Source organism: Pelodiscus sinensis, chromosome 12 (assembly GCF_049634645.1).
Source record: "Pelodiscus sinensis isolate JC-2024 chromosome 12, ASM4963464v1, whole genome shotgun sequence".
NCBI lineage: Eukaryota > Metazoa > Chordata > Testudines > Trionychidae > Pelodiscus > Pelodiscus sinensis.
Window position 1 is genome coordinate 11,560,201 of NC_134722.1, and position 19,614 is coordinate 11,579,814.

The following is a 19,614-nucleotide window of genomic DNA, read 5'->3' on the forward strand; positions in this document are numbered from 1 at the left end:
AATCAGTAAATTATTCACATTCTGTTTGTAAGATTCTTCTTCTTCTTTGCCCTTAGCTCCTACGGGAGCATTGGCCATCAACAATTTCTTTCCAAGCCTCTCTGTCTTGTACCGCCTTTTCTAATTCTCTCCAGCTTTTGTCCATTTTCCTCACATTCACATCCAGGTCTCTTCAACTATTCTTTGGCCCTCTTCCCCCTTTTCCCTGTACCCATCTTGTCTCACTAATTCCCATGATGTTTAGTTTGTACTTGTTCATTTCTCTTACTATCTGCTATACGACCCCAAAACAACCCCATCTTGAATTTCTCAAAATAACCCTGAAATGTTCAACCTTCTCCTGGAACATTCAGAAGAGTTGCCCCTTTAAAGAGACACAAGCTCTGTTTATCACTTTAAGTGGTGTTAATAACCACTTCAGTTCAAACAGCACAGCGCTGGTGTAGTTTAAAATAAAACCAGTCTATTAACAAAATGAGAGAGGTTTGAACTGAGTTCAAATACAAGGATAGAGAGGCAAAGTGGTTACAGGCAAACAAAAATAAAATATGCTTTCTAATGGCTAAGACTTAACAAGCTATTGTCTTGATTTAAGCTACATTTCTTATCAATCTTTTTTTTTCCAGCCATGGCTGACTTTCTCTTGTATACACTATCAGGATAAGTCAATGTAAGTTAGCTTAAGTCAACTTACTAAGACTTACTACAGAGACTACACCAAATTGCATTGACAAGACTTCCTTCAACTTACCTTATACCTTTTATTCTGATGGAGTATTGGAGTTGACCAGAGAGCACTCTGCAGTTGACCTAGCAGTTTATTCACTAGACCAACTAAATGGACCCCTGCTGCAACCATTGCAGCAGCATCGATTCCTGGTAAATGTAGATATGGCCTCAATCAGATTTTTCCACAGAAGTAAAAGAGGCTGGTTTCCCTTGTCTTCCATGCTGAAAGATCTTTGCCTAAGCCAGTTTCTCACCTACCTTCAGTTCCCAGAAATTTCATCTCCTTTGGCTGAGGAAACCATTTTTTTCAGTTTGCAAGAGCTCAAGTCTCTTGTATGTCTCTTCAGTGATGGGTGCCAAGATGGAGTTGTCTTTTTTCTTAACTTCTGAAACTCACTGTTTTGTCCCCAGACTCAGGATGACCCCATGCTGTTCTTCCCTTTCTGGGAAGTTCCCATTTCCCCCTCTGATTCATATGAAATAGGGCTTCTATTGTGTTTGGTCACACCTGGCTTAATTTAATTGGAGACTAGTACATATCTTTTCTTCTAGACAGAAAGAAAGAAAGACATATATTTCCCCCTCTCTTTCATCACAAAATTTAAAGCATAATATAAGTGAATATTAATTCCTCATATAGTTTTAGTACACACATTTACAATACTCATTGCCATGCATAATTTGTTTTTAATAAAATTATCTGTAGATAATGTCTTTCATTTTGCTGTGACCTGACTGGTTTGAACTGTTTTTGAGTTGCCATTTTTCTTATCTTTTTTGAGGCACCAATTTTTTTAAACGTACATGTAAATCCACTTTACTCTGCCTATAACAAACCTGGTCTAACAGATAAATACACATTCCTTTGTTTAGGGCACGATGGATTTTATGCTTTGCCTCCCAAACACATTTTAAGAACATATTTCCAGTGGACATCTATAACTCTTTGTACTCAACCTGTACATACATCACACAATGATTTTCAATATGAGCATGTCACCAGTTTACATATGATACCTGACAAGATACCTTTGAGGTACACATCATGACAGCAATATATTGGGCATTGAGTGTGTCAGGCTTGATATGAGAGTGTGAAAGTAAAAATGAAGCCACAAAACCTAAGTTCCAGAACTCTTCAGAGACTGACATTCCCAGACCAGTGGCAATGAAAACCCCCCACATACAAATAAATAATAAAAGAGATCCATATCTTACTAGAAGGTGGGGAGGACCCCAGAGAAAAGGATTCATGATGCTGTCAAGATTAGAAAGGCAAAGGTGCAAAATAAGCTCAAACTAGCTACAGGCATAAAGGGAAACAAGAAGACATTCTATAAATATATTAGAAGCAAGAGGAAGACCAAGGACAGGGTAGGCCCATTGCTCAGTAAGGAGGGAGAAACAGTACCAGGAAACTTGGAAATGGCAGAGATGCTTAATGACTTCCTTGTTTCGGTCTTCACTAAGAAGTCTGATGAAGGAATGCCTAACATAGCAAATGCTAGTGGGAAGGGGGTAGTTTTAGAAGGTAAAATAAAAAAAGAACAAGTTAAAAATCACTTAGAAAAGTTAGATATCTGCAAGTCACCAGGGCCTGATGAAATGCATCCTACAATACACAAGGAGATGACAGAGGGGAGGTATCTGAGCCTTTAGCTATCATCTTTGGAAAATCATGGAAAACAGGAGAGTTTACAGAAGACTGGAAAAGGGTTAATATAGTGCCCATCCATAAAAAAGGAAATAAGAACATCCCAGGAAACTACACACCAGTCAGTTTAACTTCTGTGCCAGGAAAGATAATGGAGCAAGTAATTAAGGAAAACGCCTGCAAACACTTGGAAGATAATAAGGTGATAGGGAACAGCCAGCATGGATTTGTAAAGAACAAATCATGTCAAACCAATCTGATAGCTTTCTTTGATAGGATAACGAGTCTTGTGGATAAGGGAGAAGCAATGGACGTGGCATACCTAGACTTTAATAAGCCATTTGATATGGTTTTGCATGATATTCTTATCAATAAACTAAGCAAATACAACTTAGATGGGGTTACTATAAGGTGGGTGCATAACTGGCTGTATAACCGTTCTCAGAGAGTAGTTATTAACAGATCACAATCCTGCTGGAAAGGTATAACAAGTGGGGTTCCGCAAGGGTCTGTTCTGGGACCGGTTCTGTTCAATATCTTCATCAACAATTTAGGTATCAGCATAAAGAGTACGCTTCTTAAGTTTGCAGATGATACCAAGCTGGGAGGGGTTGCAGCTGCTTTGGAGGATAGGGTCATAATTCAAAATTATCTAGACAAATTGGAGAAATGGTCTCAGGTAAACAAAATGAAGTTTAATAGGGACAAATGCAAAGTGCTCCATTTAGGAAGGGACAATTAGTTTCACACATACAGAATGGGAAGTGACTGTCTAGGAAGGAGTACAGCAGAAGGGGACCTAGGGGTTACAGTGGACCACAAGCTAAGTAAGTGTGGGGCGTTGCAAAAAAAAACAAAAAAAAAAAAACCCACACATGATTCTAGGATAGGTCCATTGTGAACAAGACATGAGAAGTCATTCTTTCGTTCTACTCTGCACTAATTAGGCCTCAGTTGGAGTATTGTGTCCAGTTCTGGGCACCACATTTCAAGAAAGATGTGGAGAAATTGGAGAAGGTCCAGAGAAGAGTAACAAGAATGATTAAAGGTTTAGAGAACATGACCTCTGAAGGAAGACTGAAAGAATTGGGCTTGTTTAGTTTAGAAAAGAGAAGACTGAGAGGGGACATGATAGCAGTTTTCAGGTATCTAAAAGGGTATCACAAGGAGGAGGGAGAAAAATTGTTCTTTCTGGCCTCAGAGCAGAACAGGAAGCAATGCGCTTAAACTGCAGCAAAGGAGGTTTAGGTTGGACATTAGGAAAAAGTTTCTAACTGTCAGAGTAATCAAACACTGGAATAAATTGCCCAGGGAGGTTGTGGAATCTCCATTTCTGGAGATATTTAAGAGTAGGTTAGATAAATGTCTGTCAGGGATGCTCTAGACAGTACTGGGTCCTGCCATGAGGGAAGGAGGCTGGACTTGACGACCTCTCAAGGTCCCTTCCAGTCCTAGTATTCTATGATTCTATGAATAGACAATATTTAAAAAGAAAGCCATAAAACAAACTCCCAGCAGGGTGCTCCTTTGCTGACTTATCAAGAAAACACAGATTGGAAGGTTTCAAGAGTGGTTTTAGTCATGAGTGGCACTGTCTCTTAATAGGAGTCTTGGCTTGCACCCTGACCCACAATTGAAGTCCTCAGGAATATTAAAAGTTTATAAGTTAATCAGTTCTATCTAAGGAGCAAAAGAGAACGAATCCAACACAAATGGGATCTTTTCATCTCTATCTATACACAGTCTGTAGTTCCTATTGTCAATTCTTCTGGATGACAAAAACCATTTTAAATTAAGATATTACTATTATGACTACCAACAATTTGGTCAATAATACTCTATATTATAGCTAATTAAATATTAACACAAAATCTATGTTAAAGAACATTAAGGTTGCAAAGTCAAGCAGTTGAAAGTTTTAAAATGCCAAAATTATGCTGCAACAAGCTCAGTGCAGACAGATTCTTTGGGAAATTTAACTATTAAAATCTAAAAAGTCTCTGCTGAGAATGTGGAAATTGTGATTTTCAAAAGGCTTATAACTAGAGCAAATTTGGGAAGATCTTCACAGGGCCAACAAGTAGAATATGACAAACAAAAGACGAAATATAAAATCCTTCCACAGAGGTATGGGAGCTTTCCAAAGAAAACATCACTAGAATTTTTGAAAGTGGGCAAAACATAGTATTTTTCCCTAGTCTTTCTTTCAGAAACAGTTGAATGTATATTTTATCTGAAATTTTGCAGAACATTTCAGCCCCCAAGGCAGACAACTGGCATGAAAAATTTAAATCTAAACAGTTCAAAGTTGAAGATAAAACTAACAAAAAATGGGAAGTGTTGAGCAACCTTGATAACAGGAAGTGCTACCAGCAACACATACAGTAAATACATACCAAATTCTTAGAAGCATGCATGCACTATTGCACGTACAGGAATTGCATATATACAATCTGTTGTGTACACACCATTTGGGGTTAGTAGGCATGAATCTATATTCGTGCAAACCCTGACTTTTTCACAGAAGATTTGAACAGTCAAGGATTCAAGTGTAACAATGTATGGCTGACAAGTGTCACTGTAAAGGCCAGTTTCTGAATAAGCACCTGTATTTAGGACATAAGCCAGAGCAGTTTTCTAAAAGATAATGCCATCAACAGATTATTATATCATTAGTTTTATCTTCATCCCCTTGAAGGAAATATTCATAGGGACTAATATAGCAGATTTTAAAATGCTTTAAAAACTATTTTTAAAAGTTTTCAATAGAACAGACCATTCAAAATAATGAAATGACTGTCAATGGTCTGACAAGGAGGATGAGTTAGTAACTTTTATTGGACCAATGTCTGTTGGTGAGAGAGAGAGCAGTTTTTGCCATACAGAGATAGATCTTTATAGGTCTGGAGGTGATGATCTGGTTGTATTCCTCCGTTATGTTCTTGAGTCTCCTTGAATCCAGACACTGCAGGAGGCATCCGGTGTCAACACTAGGGTATAGAGGATGCCTGCAGTGTGATGTCATAGTGGGAGATTGAGGTGCCTTAACAATAGGGACTTGCCAGGACATAACTAAAGTGGTCACTGCTGCATGGGACTGCCAATTTTCGATATGTAGAATAGATTTAATTTTTCTAATTAGAACTGTAAGAAGATAAACTGAGTTAATGTACAAAGTAGATACAGCTATGAGATGTCAAATCTCTGCTAAGACAAAGTTCATTGTAATTATATCAGCTTTTGAGTTATAGTTCTGATTCTCAATATGTGAAAGCAAGAGGTGAGATTCTGCTCTCATTTACGTCTGTGCAACCTAAGCGATGTCAAAAGAATTATGTAGGTATAAAATATTAGAATTTGGTGAAAGATTTTTATAAGTAGGAGCTGATGAGTGTCTCATTTTATATGGGTCTGATATTGATATTTACATTAATAAATTGTTGATTTGACATTGATATATTGGTACTGTGTGTGTTGGCAGGTTTTTAAAAAATCTCACTAGATTATTTCATCCTGAAGATTTGCTCAGATTCTATGCTCCCTCAGAGAAGCACCAAAGCGCTGCAAAATACACAGTTGAAATAGTAAAATTGCCTTACATCTTACTAGTTATGCAGCCCTATCAGAAGATTAAAGTTGTGTGAATCATGGTGCCCTAGTGAAAAAACATGACCCCAAATGTAGATTAATGAATAATTTTTCCTAGAGGGCTGCTGCCCTCTAAAGAGAAACATAGCTGATTTTTTAAATCAGCATCCAAATAAACCAAATGAGTTTATTTTGTTTCTTATTAGCATTAAGCTTAGTTTTTGCTACTGTAAATCTATCACAGTTTTGCTTAATACACCCTGCACAAGTTTATAAGCTAAGCTTTAAACTCATCTCTATGTTGCTGCTAAGTGACTGGCCTCAGAGTTCAGAGGATACACACAAAATTGTTAGAGTTGACTAGTAAGATCAATGGGGAAAGGACTAAAAACTGAGGATTTTAATTATGGAGAAAAAAATCATACAGCATTTAATTTTGTAAGCCTATTTATGCAAGCTGTTCCACTAATTTCAAAAGGACTGCTTGCTTGAGTAAGGACTTACTCACATCAGCAAGAGTTTGCAGTGAGCAGTCCCTTACTAAAACCAGCTGCTGAGCACATTTTTCCACACCCAGACTGGAACTGCACTTTGATCTTGCCATTCCTCATATAACATTTGAGAACTGCAAATTGTGTGATGATTTCATAATCAAGGATGGGCTACATCCAAGTTAAAAGTTCTGGTAATACTGCCTCTGACTCAAACTCCAAGTCATATTATCAAACATTCACATGATATAGCAGTTCTGAATACCTCACTAGAACGAATTATCTTCGAAATAAAAATATATTCATTTTGAAATCAAGTATAGTTTTCACTTTCATATTTTAACAAGACAGGTCAGGCAGCAATTAAAAACATTCCTATACCTGAATATGGTGCAACGAAATGTAAGAGATCACTTACTTTTCAGATTAATTTCTTAGTTTCTTTCTCTTCTCATTTTTGTCGTCTGTTCTGCCAATTTTCTTTATATTTTCTTCTCTAGGGCTGTTTTTCCCAGACATTACTCTGGTTTTGTACTAATCTTTTCTCCCTTATTATCCTCTGTCTCTCTTCTTCTTCTTTGGAAGTTCTCTATGCTCAAACTGCCCAGTTCCAGATGCCATTCCTAAATGCCCCATTCTAACATCTCAACTGCCGTTCTTAAATTCCCAGTCCTAACTGCACCGCCTCATTGACTGGTATGAATGGATATGGATATGAACATTCTCCATCTACTCTAATTCAAATGTCAGATTCCAACTATTTGGTCTTAAGCACCTGCTCACAATTGCCCAGTTAAAACTGCCTCTCTTAAATGTCTAAATCTGAATGGTCAGGATATGTCTACACAGCAGTGTCAATTTGGAATAACCTCAATTGTTCTGAAATAACTATGTGAGTGTCTACGCAGCTAGCCCGTTATTTCGAAATAATTTCAAAATAATGGGCAGCTTATTTTGGTGTTTGTAAACCTCATTCCACAAGGAATAATGCCTCTTGCGAAATAGCTTTTTTGGAATAGCAGTAGTGTGAAATAGCTCCTCCCCCAGGCCATTCAGAGTAATTACTCCCCAGTGCTTCCTGGGGCTCTAAGCTGAGGTAGCGTATCCACAATAGGGGAGCCTGCCTCTGACTAATTTCCAGGCTTCCCTGTAGTGTAGATGCGGTATTTAGTAATAAGCTATTTCAGAGTATTTCTTCTGGAATAGCTTATTCTGAAATAATCGTGCAGTGTAGATGTAGTCTCATAGACCCTTCTGCACCCAGTATTTCATCTCTTTTCCAACCAAAGAGGCACAAGCTGAAATTTTCTGAGGCTGCATGAATGACAGCAAGGTAAAGGCTATCATCCTTTGTGTAGCTAATTACTGCTACAAATGGGATAAAGAGGAGGCCAACAAGTATTTTTTTTACCTCTGCTCTACAGCAAATTTTGAACCCAACTCTTCAGAGGTGGAAGGCCCAAGTGTCCAAAAGGAAGTAAGAGAAGTTCTCAATAGTTCACAGTCATGCTGGAAGGGCATAACAAGTATGGTTCTGTAGAGATCAGTTTTGGGATTGGTTCTGTTCATCTTCATTAACCATTTAGATAATGGCATAGAAAGTATGCTTATTAAGTTTGGGGATAATACCAAGCTGAGAGGGGTCGCAAGTGCTTTGGAGGATAGGAGTATAATTCAATATGTCCTGAACAAACTGGAGAAAAGGTCTGAGGTAAATAGGATGAAATTTAATAAAGATAAATGCAAAGTACTCCACTTAGGAATGGTCAATCAGTTTCACGCATACAAAATGAAAAGTGACTGTCTAGGATGGAGTACTGCAGAAAGGAATCTAGGGATTATAATGGACGACAAGCTAAATTTGAGCCAACAGTGTGACACTGCTACAAAACAAACAAAAAAAGGAATAATTCTGGGATGCATTAATAAGAGTGTTGTAAGAAAGACACAAAAAAGTAATTCTTTTGCTCTACCCGGCGCTGATTAGGCCTCAGATGGAGTATTGTGTCCAGTCGTGGAAAGATGTGGTGAAATTGGAGCAGGATGAGAAGAGCAACAAAAATGATTAAAGATCTAAAAAAACATGACCTGTGAGGAAAAGACTGAAAGAACTGGGTTTGTTTAACCTAGAAAAGAGAAGGTATGATAACAGCTTTCAAGTAGGGATGTACGAGACTAGTCGACTATCTGATAAGAAGCAGCTTTATCAGATAGTCAACTAGTGATACGACTAGTCGCTTCCTCTCCCCTTGCTGCTTCTATCAGAGAGACAGAGAGAGAGAGAGCAAGAGGAAGGAGAGCAGCAGCTTGTGCTGCAGGGAGCTGGTTTAAAAGCCAGTTCCCCCCAGCACCTTCTTTGCAGGGGCAAGGCAGGTAGAGGCACAGCAGAAAATGGCATGAGCAGAGATTGAAGAAGTCTCCTTTTGCACAGCTTCTGCTATGATTCATTTTTGAAATGTAGGGCTCTTGCTAGAGTTCACAGGCAGAGGCGTCCTTATAGACTAATCCAATAGCTATAACTATTTGATTAGTTAATTCAAATTAGTTAACTCATCTAACTAAATTAATCTAAATTAGTTAATCTAAATTTAACATCCCTACTTTCAAGTACTTAAAAGGGCGTTAAAAGGAGGTGGGAGGAAAATTATTCTTCATCTTTGATGACAGGATAAGAAATAATGGGCTTAAATTGTAGCATGGGAGGTTTAGGATGGACATTGGGAAAAACTTCCTGTCAGGGTGGTTAAGCACTAAAAGAAATTGCCTAAGGAGGTTGTGGAATCTCATTGGCAATTTTTAAGAGCAGTAGACAAACATCTGTCAGGGATGAGCTATACTTGGTCCTGCCATGACTGGACTTAAGAACATAAAAATGGCCATAACGGGTCAGACCAAAGGTCCATTGAGCCCAGTATCCTGTCTTCCACAAGGTGGCCAATGCCAGGTGCCTCAGAGGAAGTGATGATCAGCCTCAATTGTTACATTAGGAATAGCAAGATCAAGGTACAGCCCTACCTGACCTGCTCCTGATTTTCCTGCTCCCTCATCCCTCCGTCCCCTCCCTCTCCTGTCACTGCCTCCTCTTTCAGCCCTGCCCCCACCAACTCACCCTGGTTTTCCTGCTCCCTCATCCCCTCCCCCTCCTGCCACTGCACCCTCCCTGCCCTCCCCCCCACCGCCTTGCTCTGGTTCTCATGCTCTCATCCCCCCCCCCATCTCATCCCGGTTCCCTTGCACCCCCCCGCCCCCGTAGACGTCCTGAAGCCTCCTCCCACAGGCTGTTTGTGTCGCACCTCGCACCCCATTGCTCATGCGCTCATTGCCGCCGCCCCCTCCCCGTCAGCTCCCCCCCCCCCCCGTCGCCCAGGGTAACGGCTTCAGGGTGGGAGGGGGCGGAGAACAACAGCAGCAGCTGCACAGCGGCGTATGCAGCTCCATCAGCCCGCGCCCCGCCGCTCCGGGACCGAAAAGTGAGGGCGGCAGCTGGAGGGGCAGAGAAGAGCCTGGGATGGAGGGGGGAGACGAGGAGTTGTGCTGGGGGGGGGCAGGAAAAAGTCTGGGATGGGGGGGGAGACGAGGAGTGCTTGGGGGGGGGCAGGAAAAAGTCTGGGATGGGGGGGGGGGAGACGAGGAGTTGTGCTGGGGGGGGGGCAGGAAAAAGCCTGGGATGGGGGGGGGAGACGAGGAGTTGTGCTGGGGGGGGCAGGAAAAAGCCTGGGATGGGGGGGGAGACGAGGAGTTGTGCTGGGGGGGGCAGGAAAAAGCCTGGGATGGGGGGGGAGACGAGGAGTTGTGCTGGGGGGGGCAGGAAAAAGCCTGGGATGGGGGGGAGACGAGGAGTTGTGCTTGGGGGGGGCAGGAAAAAGCCTGGGATGGAGGGGGGAGACGAGGAGTTGTGCTGGGGGGGGGCAGGAAAAAGCCTGGGATGGAGGGGGGAGACGAGGAGTTGTGCTGGGGGGGGGCAGGAAAAAGCCTGGGATGGGGGGGGGTACGGGGCCGAAGGAAGGGTAATGCTGGGAAACGGGAGAGCCTGGGGATTAGGGGAATTAGGGGGAGTGCTGGGAAACAGGGGAGAGCCTGGGGATTAGGGGGACGAGGGAAGTGCTAGGTGGCAGGGGAGAAGCTGGGCACGGGAGGTTGAAAGGCAGGGCTGGGAATTGGGGGATGAGGGGGAGGGCTGGGGGACAGAGAAAGGTTGGGGGATGAGGGGGACAGGGAGAAGCTGGGGGGCAGGAGAGACTAAGATTGGGTATGGGGGAGTCTGGTGGAGGGAGAGCATGAGGAAGCAAGGGCTGGGGCTCGAAGGAGCCTAAGAGGAGAGGAGGCAGGTGGGAAGGGAGCTAGGAGAAGTGGCTCAAAGAGCAGCCTATGCTAAGGGATTGGCATAAAATAGCCAATTCTGGTTCTTTAGATTAAAAAAAAATCCTTTTGGCCATGGGGTTATGAGGGAGGTCAATGTTGAGGCAGCAGCCCTAAACCCATTGCATTAAAAGTAGGCTATCTGGAAAATAATTGACAGATTGATTGTTTAAGCATCCATCTTAATTGCAGCTATAAAGAGTATACAAGGCTTGGGTACTGGAACCATGATCAACTCCTCCAAGAAGAAGGAACTAGATTTAGAAAAAAGCAGTGAAAAAGCAGGAGAAAGCACGTGGCAATGTATCTACCCAAATGAGAGGAGAGAGAAGAATCAAGTTTATGCTCTTCTTAACATCAGTAAGAATATATTTGAACAAGAGGAAAGGTCCCTGGAATATGTTATCAGGACAGGATGGGAAGAAGCTGTAAGTTAAATTTGAAATCTTGAAAATGACTTAACCAAAACATTCTCAAATGAAGTTTTGAAATATTTGCAAACACTGATTATATTTAAAAATCATTTTTTTTACCATGTGGTTTAAAAAGTCAAAGCAGATACTGTTTTGGATAACTGTAAAGCCTCTAAGCCAGCGTGTAAGTTGAGAGTAGTGAAAATCATGCTAAATTAACAGGCTTTCCTGTTAATAAAAAACTTCATCAAATTCCATTTTAAGTGGGCCTGATTAAGTATAAAACACTTCGTTAATTTGGTCCAAACAGTAAGCCTAATTAACAACATGAGTGCTATCAGTTAATCATTAACTTCATACAGATGTAACAGTAATGTTTCTTCTTGTGAAAAATGAAACTAGGATTTAGATTTAACTTTTATTTCTCTGTGCCCAGGTGCAAGGCTGGGGTAAAGCTGCTCCATTTGCTTGCCTTCAGTTGCAAAAGCAAGCCAAGAAATCAAGGACAAATGAAACTGTTAACAGTTGCCTGTTTTGCTTAGATATGAGGCAAAATAATGACAGAAGTGTGAGCCAAGAAACCAAGTCTACAAGGGATCAATCAAAATCTGATTGCAAATTAAGCACAGAAAAGAAAGAGGTCCCGGTCCATTCCAGCGAGTCCTCCAGCTGTACTACCACAGTTGATAGTAAGAGAGAAGGCTGTAATGGCAAGTTACGCTCCACTGAGACATTTCAAGGTGAAAAGAAAAGTTTGCCAGTAAAAGAATATAGTGCATGGCATCCAGAAAAAGTGAAAACCCCAGAAACCCTAAAATGTAAAGTTGTAAAGACCCCTGAGCCTACCATGCCTGCTCCAGGTATATTTGAAGATTCAGAGCAAAACTCTTTGCTGGTATTGCCACCCGTGAAAGATGCAACTCCAAAAGACAGTGCAGATTCTTCTTTAAAGAAGAGCAAAACAGTTATGTCCCAATCAAATCAGAAAATGCTCAATGCTACTTCAGTGGAGACTGCTTCTGGTAGTAAGGGTACTAGAACAATAGATCAAAAGGATGAAAAAGAAAATAACTGTATAATTCATGATACAGTGAAGGAGAAAAAAATTTGTGAACCATTATCTTTTATCCCAATGTTTCCAAAAGCATTCCTACAAGGAGGCACTGAGCAGTTACACTGGCCCTGTGCTCTTTGGTCAGATAGAAAAATTACAACCACTTCTAATTCTGTTTCTTTGAGAAAGAACAGTCATCTTGCCAACATGCAGTTTCTAAATGCAAAAGGATTACAGTATACAAACCATGATAAAATCAGAAGTCCTTTCACCAACAATATTAAAAACAGAAGTCTCTCAGAGGCTAAGCAAGGAAATGAATCAAAACCACAGGCGGTGCAACTGCTTCCTGGACTATTCCCTTCCTTAACGGTCAGCCACATTGCAATAACAGCAATGTCTTCTAGACTAACCTAACATTTTTATACTGTAACTTCATGTCATTGTCTTCTATTTGTTTGTATATGATGAGAAAAGGATTGAAGATACATTGTACTTGTGCTCCTTGTGAGCAGACTGACCCTTTGTTAATTTCATTTCTATCTATCAGTTTAATACTTCCAAAGTTTGCATTACTTCCAAATAGATTTAATTTCCAATTTATAGATTAACTATCTCTAGGTTATACAGTATGCTAATTCCTCATTGCCCCGTATTAATTTATTTAAGGTTCTACTGGAACTAAGTGCATTCACTTCAGGTGCAGCCTTTTTGGTCTTGTCCACATGAACTGTGGCAAGCTGCAATGTGAATCTACCCAACACCAGTCTGCCATGCTCCAACTATTCATGTGAACCTTGTGATGCATGTTAAGTTTGTCAGAATGGATCCTCCTTAGCTGAAAGCACTTCTACTAATCCATCAGTGCATATCGAGAGGAAGCACACATGCAGTTAAAGACAGGGGTGGGCAATAATTTTTGATGAAAGGGTCATGCCAAGATTGAGTGCTCCAGTGCTGCATTTTTCCATGGAGGTGTAGGGCCTGGGATGGAGATTGGGGGAAGAAGGGAGCTCAGGGTATGGGATTGGGATGCAGGAGAGGGTACGGGGTCTGAGAGGGAGTTTGGGTGAAGGTGCAGGGGACTGGGGTGCAAGGTTTGGGATGGGCTATGGGTGCAGGAGAGCATTCTGTCCTGGGATAGGGGTTTAGGAGGCGATGCAGGGTCTGGGAGGGAGTTGTGACCTGGAGGAGAGGAGATGCAGAGGTTTTGAGGTGTGACTTGGGGCTGGGAAGTGGGGGGGCTGGGGTGACAGAGGCAGGCTTTGGCTGGGAGGCACTTACCTAGGTGGCTTATAGCCAGCAGCCCCACAGGACCCTTGGGCAAGCTTCTGCCTGCTGTAGTTCCTGGGCTTAGGATGGCTGCTCCATGTGCCTCTCTGAACCATGCAAGGGGTGGAGGGAGCATCACACATTGCCTTGCCCCCAGAACAATCAGCTCCCATTGGCCAGAAGCAGCCAATGGGAGTTGAGTTTGTGCTGGCGCTGGGATAGCCAATAAGAACCAGCTAATGGGAGCTGAAAGATTGTGCTGGGGGCAGGGGCAGCACACAAAGCTTTTCCCTTCCCCAGTGCTGAGACACATATGGAGCAGGCAGCTGCTGGAAGGCCTAGAGCTGCTCCATGCCTGAGAGTCTGGCAGGGCACCTGCAGCCCAAATTAAAAGGTTTAGTGAACCAGCTCTTGCCTGCCCCTGGTTAAGAATGTAGCAGGCTAGTATGGGCTAGACTCACATCCCAGCTTGTGATTGTCTGCATGAAAAATTAGACTAGGTCTAAGTGTGGTCTTGCAGTACCTGGCCCCATAAACAAGTTTTAGCACAACCTCAAGTTCATCCCTATTCAGCAAGCCTTTGAAGAATTCTTTAAGTATGCGCTTCAGTTGGATTGAAATCCATAAGGTTGAAGTATTTGCTTAAATGTTTTGTGAAACTGGGACATGCAGCAGAATTGCTCAAGTGACCACAGACACAGCAACTCTTTCACAGTGCATGGTTGAATGTCTGTCATGTTTGTTCTTATTGGTTTTAGTATTTTTATGTGTGCACCCTTCCCTGTTTTGTTTTCATGTTTATTAATGTAGGCCAAACTTATCTATTGGCAAACAGAGGGACTTTAATAGCATTTTGTCTGTAAATGTACATTTCATTTATAAGATGTCAGTTTCCCCCATCAAATACAGGTTAAATTTGCATTCACAGTTTAAAATATCTTAAATGAAAATTATCCACAATGATTGCATGTTACTCAGTAGTCAAAGATTTTCTGTAACTGGCTGCCTTTTATTTATTCTCTCCCCCTTTTTGATGAATTTTTAACAGTAACTTGGAAATAGAAAGGTAATTCCAGTTAGATTCCCAAATATCTCATGTTCCACTCTTACACCCGATCCCATTTCACTGATTTAAGAGAATCAGTCCTACAAGACTGAATTCTGAGTTTAACTTTATACTTTTATAGTACTTTACTTTCAAAGCAGTTTATATACATTTACATATTAACCATTTACTTGCCCTTATATATGCACCTGCTTTAAAACCAAAGAGTAAACATTTCGCAACTAGAAGCGAAGGCTAAGTAATGAAAGGACTTTTTTTAATTTTAAAAAGCCACATGAAGAAATCAACCACTATTGATGTGTAAGAACCTCCAGGGGAGAAATTCAGCAGCCCTTAAAGAGCATACGTGAGCGATGCATATAGTTTGACAGATGTGAAAAATATTGTTTTCCAATAGTAATTGTTGTGGGAATTAAAGCAGAGTGTAATGGCTCATGTTCTTTTATGAAGTGGTCAGTCCTTGAGTTTGATCTTTAACAGCTGCAAAATATCATTTGAAACACAAGATAGTGCTACCTACTGAAGTCAGTTCAGTGGAGTGAGGGGATCCACTGGGCTTCTGCATGCAGCCTGCAAGACATTTTGTTTACCATTATTGCTCACGAACAGGGTCACCAGATTCTACGAGTATTAAAGTGACATGTAAAGCAAAGGCATGTGAAGTGAGGTGCAGGCTGATTGTACGTAACAACTATGAGATCCTTTTTAAAGATATGTCCAGTGGATCTGTATCTACACTTGTCTGGTGCTTCTAGGTAGAAATAACCTAGCTAGAAGGACAACAGATACAATCTGTCTTATATCTATGGTCTTAATTAAAATTAACAGTGGTAGTTAACTCTATTGATTTTCACCATAACACAGTATTTAAATGTAAGAAATCCTTTTCTGTAGAAATCTGATGGCATCTATTTGAGCAGGAGCCTTAAGATATATTTGAATAAGCACTGCAAGTAGGATGCTGGTGTGTATCTTCTAAGTCAACATCATACTTAATTTAAAAAATATACTGTAAGAGAAACATCAGAAAACCATAAAGACCAAACGAGATCCTTCACAAATAATAAAAACATGTTGAAAGAGCAAATCAGTCCAAACATCTGTTTTCCAATCCTCAGTAACATGTTCAATATTCACCAGACAGGGATATTTTGACGTTCTATAAGCACCTGTGAAATAGCTGACATTTCCATGGCCTGAAGAGAGGGAAGGTGGGTGAATATGAAACACTTGACACTTCAAAGAGAAAATAGAATAAGGACCTACTTACTACAGTAGAAGAAAGTCACAACATCCACCTTCGTTACAGTAATTAAATAAACTAGCATTAAAAGAATGCAGCATTGGATGGCAGCACAACTGATAGTAAACAACAAATGGTAGGAAAAAGGCAGTTGTTACAGCAGAAAGTTATGAGCCTTCTTGCTTCTGTAATATCCAAGTTTTATGGGTGTATTAAAAATGAGTTTAAAAATCTGGAAATTCATGTTTAAACACCTTGCATTTTTCTTTTAGCCTTTGCATTTCATTTTCAGTAGGAGTACTTACTGTAGTTGTGATAATTCATTTTATGTTCATCCTCCCTCCCCATTTTTGCAGATCTAATTGGGATTTTATAAATGTATTGGGCATTTTAATGATAAATGCCTAATATTTAACAAATGAAAATATTTTAAAACTCCAGTAGCAAAGTAAAGTAAATGGATCAAAAAGGCAAAAGAACATTACTGTTACGCCTAGAGAATGTAACTAGCACCTTTCATTTTAATCACAGAATTAAGAAGGGAAGAAAAGAGAAATGTGCCAATCAAACCTCAGGATAATAGCATGGAGACCAAAACTTGTTCAGTTACTTATATAATTGTTAACAGCAAAATTTGGTGCTAAGTTGTTAGGAGTTGTTACAGCTACCCTACAGGCCTTGTCTTTCATAGACAGGCCAAATTCTAATGTCAATTGCCGTCAACTGAAAAGTATTGCATGTTGTAAGCCGGTGGTGGAACCAATATTACAACTCAACTCTAATGCCTCTAAATCCTGTTCTCCTATCATAGAATCATCCTTCCTTCACTCTGTCTTCTGTTAATTTGTTCCAGATTTAGGGTGGCAACACTGAGATCAGAATTTGTCAGAGTAGAATACAATTGTAAGTGCATGGATGAACTTGGAGACTGTACTAAGGTGCAGAAACTTGCAAGAGTTTCTTCATATGAATTGTAGTTTCCTACACCATTGCAGGTGAAGATTTTATGGCAGATATGAAACATTCAAGTGAGCCATTCAAGTGAGCCTTTGCAAAACCGACCATCTCAAGTTGATTTGGAAGGAAACGTTTCTCTTTTACAGGATGATACGAGATGCTGAAAAACATGGAAATCTGTGAAAGTCTTGTACCTGTCTGCTCCTTACAGACTTACACAGCAGCAATCTCTTCATATGACCTCAAAAAGGAGTGAAAAAGTCTTCAGTCTCTCCTGCAGATTAGGACTTTGAGGGAGAGCAGAAAAGAACTTTTCCCCTCTTGACCTCCCTTTTAAAAGTCCTATGTAAATTTCAGGTGCTTTGGTTCCAAAGGGAATTTGAAGCACTTTGTTACTGCATAAATGATTATTTGTAATTTTTACTGTTACAAAATCCATTTGTATTAATATACATATAACATGATTTTGTACCTCCAGGTAAAAGACAGGGGTAGAAATGTTCCTTTCACCTGTTACCAAGCGCAAAATAAGTCTAAAAAACCAAAGACAAAGAAAACAGTCATTCACTTACCCCACATAGATATAGCATCAAATGCCAACAAAAAATTGGCTCAAGCAACCAAGTCTACATACAAGCGATCAAAATACAGTTGCAAAGTAACTGCACATGATGTAGGAGACAAAGTTTCAGGAAAAGAAGAGATTCCAATCTGTTGTAGACAATCTTTCAATTTTGTTCCTCCAACAGATGGCACTAAAGGAGAAATGAGTAATGGCAAATTGAATGCTACTCAGACTTTTCAAAGTAAAAAGAATACCAAGAACTTGCCAAGAAACCAGTACAATAAAAAGCAATTGGAAAAGCTGATAAGCAAATCTCTGAACTGTAAAAATATGAGGCTGCCACACACAAGCCATGGTAATCTTCATGATAGCCTGAGATATGTGACCTTAAGGACATTACTGGATTTGTTTCCACTGAAAGAAACATCTCCCTGTTTGCCTTTAGAGCCTTCTTCTACGAAGAGGAAAGCAATTTCCATCCAGGGAAATGAGAGAACTCTTAATCCTGCTTCGACCGAGACTGCTTTCTGCATCCCGGTACTAAAACAAAGCAAGAAAGTGAAAAGTGACTTGTTGACAGCATGAAGAATACAGACTTGGATCAAATAAAAATCAATGCACCATGATTTTTGGTCCCTTACTTCCAAAGTCTCACCTTAAAGAGACTGCACAAGTCTGTTTCATAATAAGTGTCTGGATGATCCAGTGTACAGTTGAAGTTCTTACCCTTCAGTTTCTCACAGCATAATGGGCCAAGCCACTAGAGACCACTTCAGTTCCTTCTTACCACCATGATGGCTGTTAGAGCTCCCGGTTCTTGATTTGCAAGTCTTGATATCAGTAATTAGTATCTATAGACAGAGAGTATCTACGAGTTTTAAAAGTCAGTTGTGGTTGTGTGTGGTTCTGGCAGCTTGTTTGGGTGTTGGCCCTGGTATTGGTTATATGCCATATTCTCCAGATTTCAAGATGTGCCACTCTTGCAGCAAGACAATGCCTAATAGTGACCCTCACCCCAGCTGCCTTAAATACTTGTGGGAGGCTCATGTGAGTGACAAATGTGGCATTTATTAGGTCTTCCAGCCCCATTCAAAAAAAGGACAGGGCAATCAGATTAAAACACCCGCTCATTAAGTTGGCCCTATGGCTTACATCTCACCCCTATACTTTGGTCTGGGTAAGTTCACATCGGTGCCAGTCAGTAGTGCCACACCAACAGCCCTTTTAGAACCGGTAGCGCTTCCTCCCCACGATCGAGAAAGTGCTGAGATCGCTGCAAATTCAATTATATGAGTATAGCGTGGCACTGAGCAGACTCAGGATCCTTTTCATGAACCGTCACAAGACCACTGGACTGCAGGCACTGAACCACCTTTCCCCCATACTAGTATCATCTTCTTCCTCATCCATATCCATGAATGGGGCAATTGTAGCCGGGGTGAAAGTAACTTCCAGGACTTATCAGTACGCTGGGGGTCCTTGGCAAGGTAAGAGGGTAGCTCGGCCCTCAGAAGGGGCAGGGCCTTGGGAAGAAGGGGTGGAGCTGGGGCCAGATTGCTCAGACTAGCTCCTGGGCCCTTTGAAATTGTTGGGCCCTAAGGCAGCTGCTCCTTTTACTTCCCACTCATCGGCAGTTGTACCAGGAAGGCCACCAGTAGAAGGGGAACAAAAGGGGCAGTGGTTTAATGTCTGTTGTATACAGACTGGTACCAGGAGCCAGTTCTTACTGGTACATTGCATTGGCCCACTTTCACCTGGGATCATAGCAGAGCTTATTTCTCCATCTCTGGATGGCTGTGTCTACATTGGCATGATTTTGTGCAAAAGCAGCTGCTTTTGTGCAAAAACATGCTGCCTGTCTACACTGGCGGGGAGTTCTTGTGCAAGAACACTGACCTTCTAATGTGTGAAATCAGTGCTCCCGCTCCCGCTCAGGAATAAGCTCTCTTGTGTAACTGTTCTTGCACTCGAGGCTACTTTAAACAGGCAACATGAATTTCTTGCGCAAAAAAGCCAGATGGCTAAAATGACCATTGGAGCTTTCTTGCACAAGAGAGCGTCTACACTGGCACGGATGCTTTTGCGCAAAAGCACATCTCTTGCGCAAAAGCACATGCCAATGTAGACGCTCTCTTGCACAAATACTTTAATGCAAAAAGTCCTGCATTAAAAGTATTTGCGCAAAATCTTGCCAATGTAGACGTAGCCAATGATTTTATGAAA

At 41.0% G+C, this 19,614-nt stretch overlaps 2 protein-coding genes across 3 annotated transcripts in view; one reads left to right on the forward strand and one right to left on the reverse strand.

The window, feature by feature from the left end:
- PPP1R3E (protein phosphatase 1 regulatory subunit 3E) overlaps nucleotides 1–9,482 on the reverse strand; it is a 61,579-nt gene extending 52,097 nt beyond the window's left edge. For both annotated transcript variants that reach the window (XR_012906665.1, XM_075940009.1), the window contains exon 1: nucleotides 6,881–9,482. The gene's annotated coding sequence lies outside the window, so the exon portion shown is untranslated. The remainder of the gene's footprint in view (nucleotides 1–6,880) is intronic.
- A 275-nt stretch (nucleotides 9,483–9,757) lies between these two features.
- On the forward strand, nucleotides 9,758–18,080 carry C12H16orf46 (chromosome 12 C16orf46 homolog). Its single transcript, XM_075940003.1, has 4 exons — nucleotides 9,758–9,932; nucleotides 11,014–11,249; nucleotides 11,671–12,660; nucleotides 17,305–18,080. The coding sequence occupies exons 1-4, from the start codon at nucleotides 9,773–9,775 to the stop codon at nucleotides 17,974–17,976; spliced, it is 2,058 nt and encodes a 685-aa protein (XP_075796118.1). The 5' UTR covers nucleotides 9,758–9,772; the 3' UTR covers nucleotides 17,977–18,080.
- The last annotated feature ends 1,534 nt before the right edge of the window (nucleotides 18,081–19,614 follow it).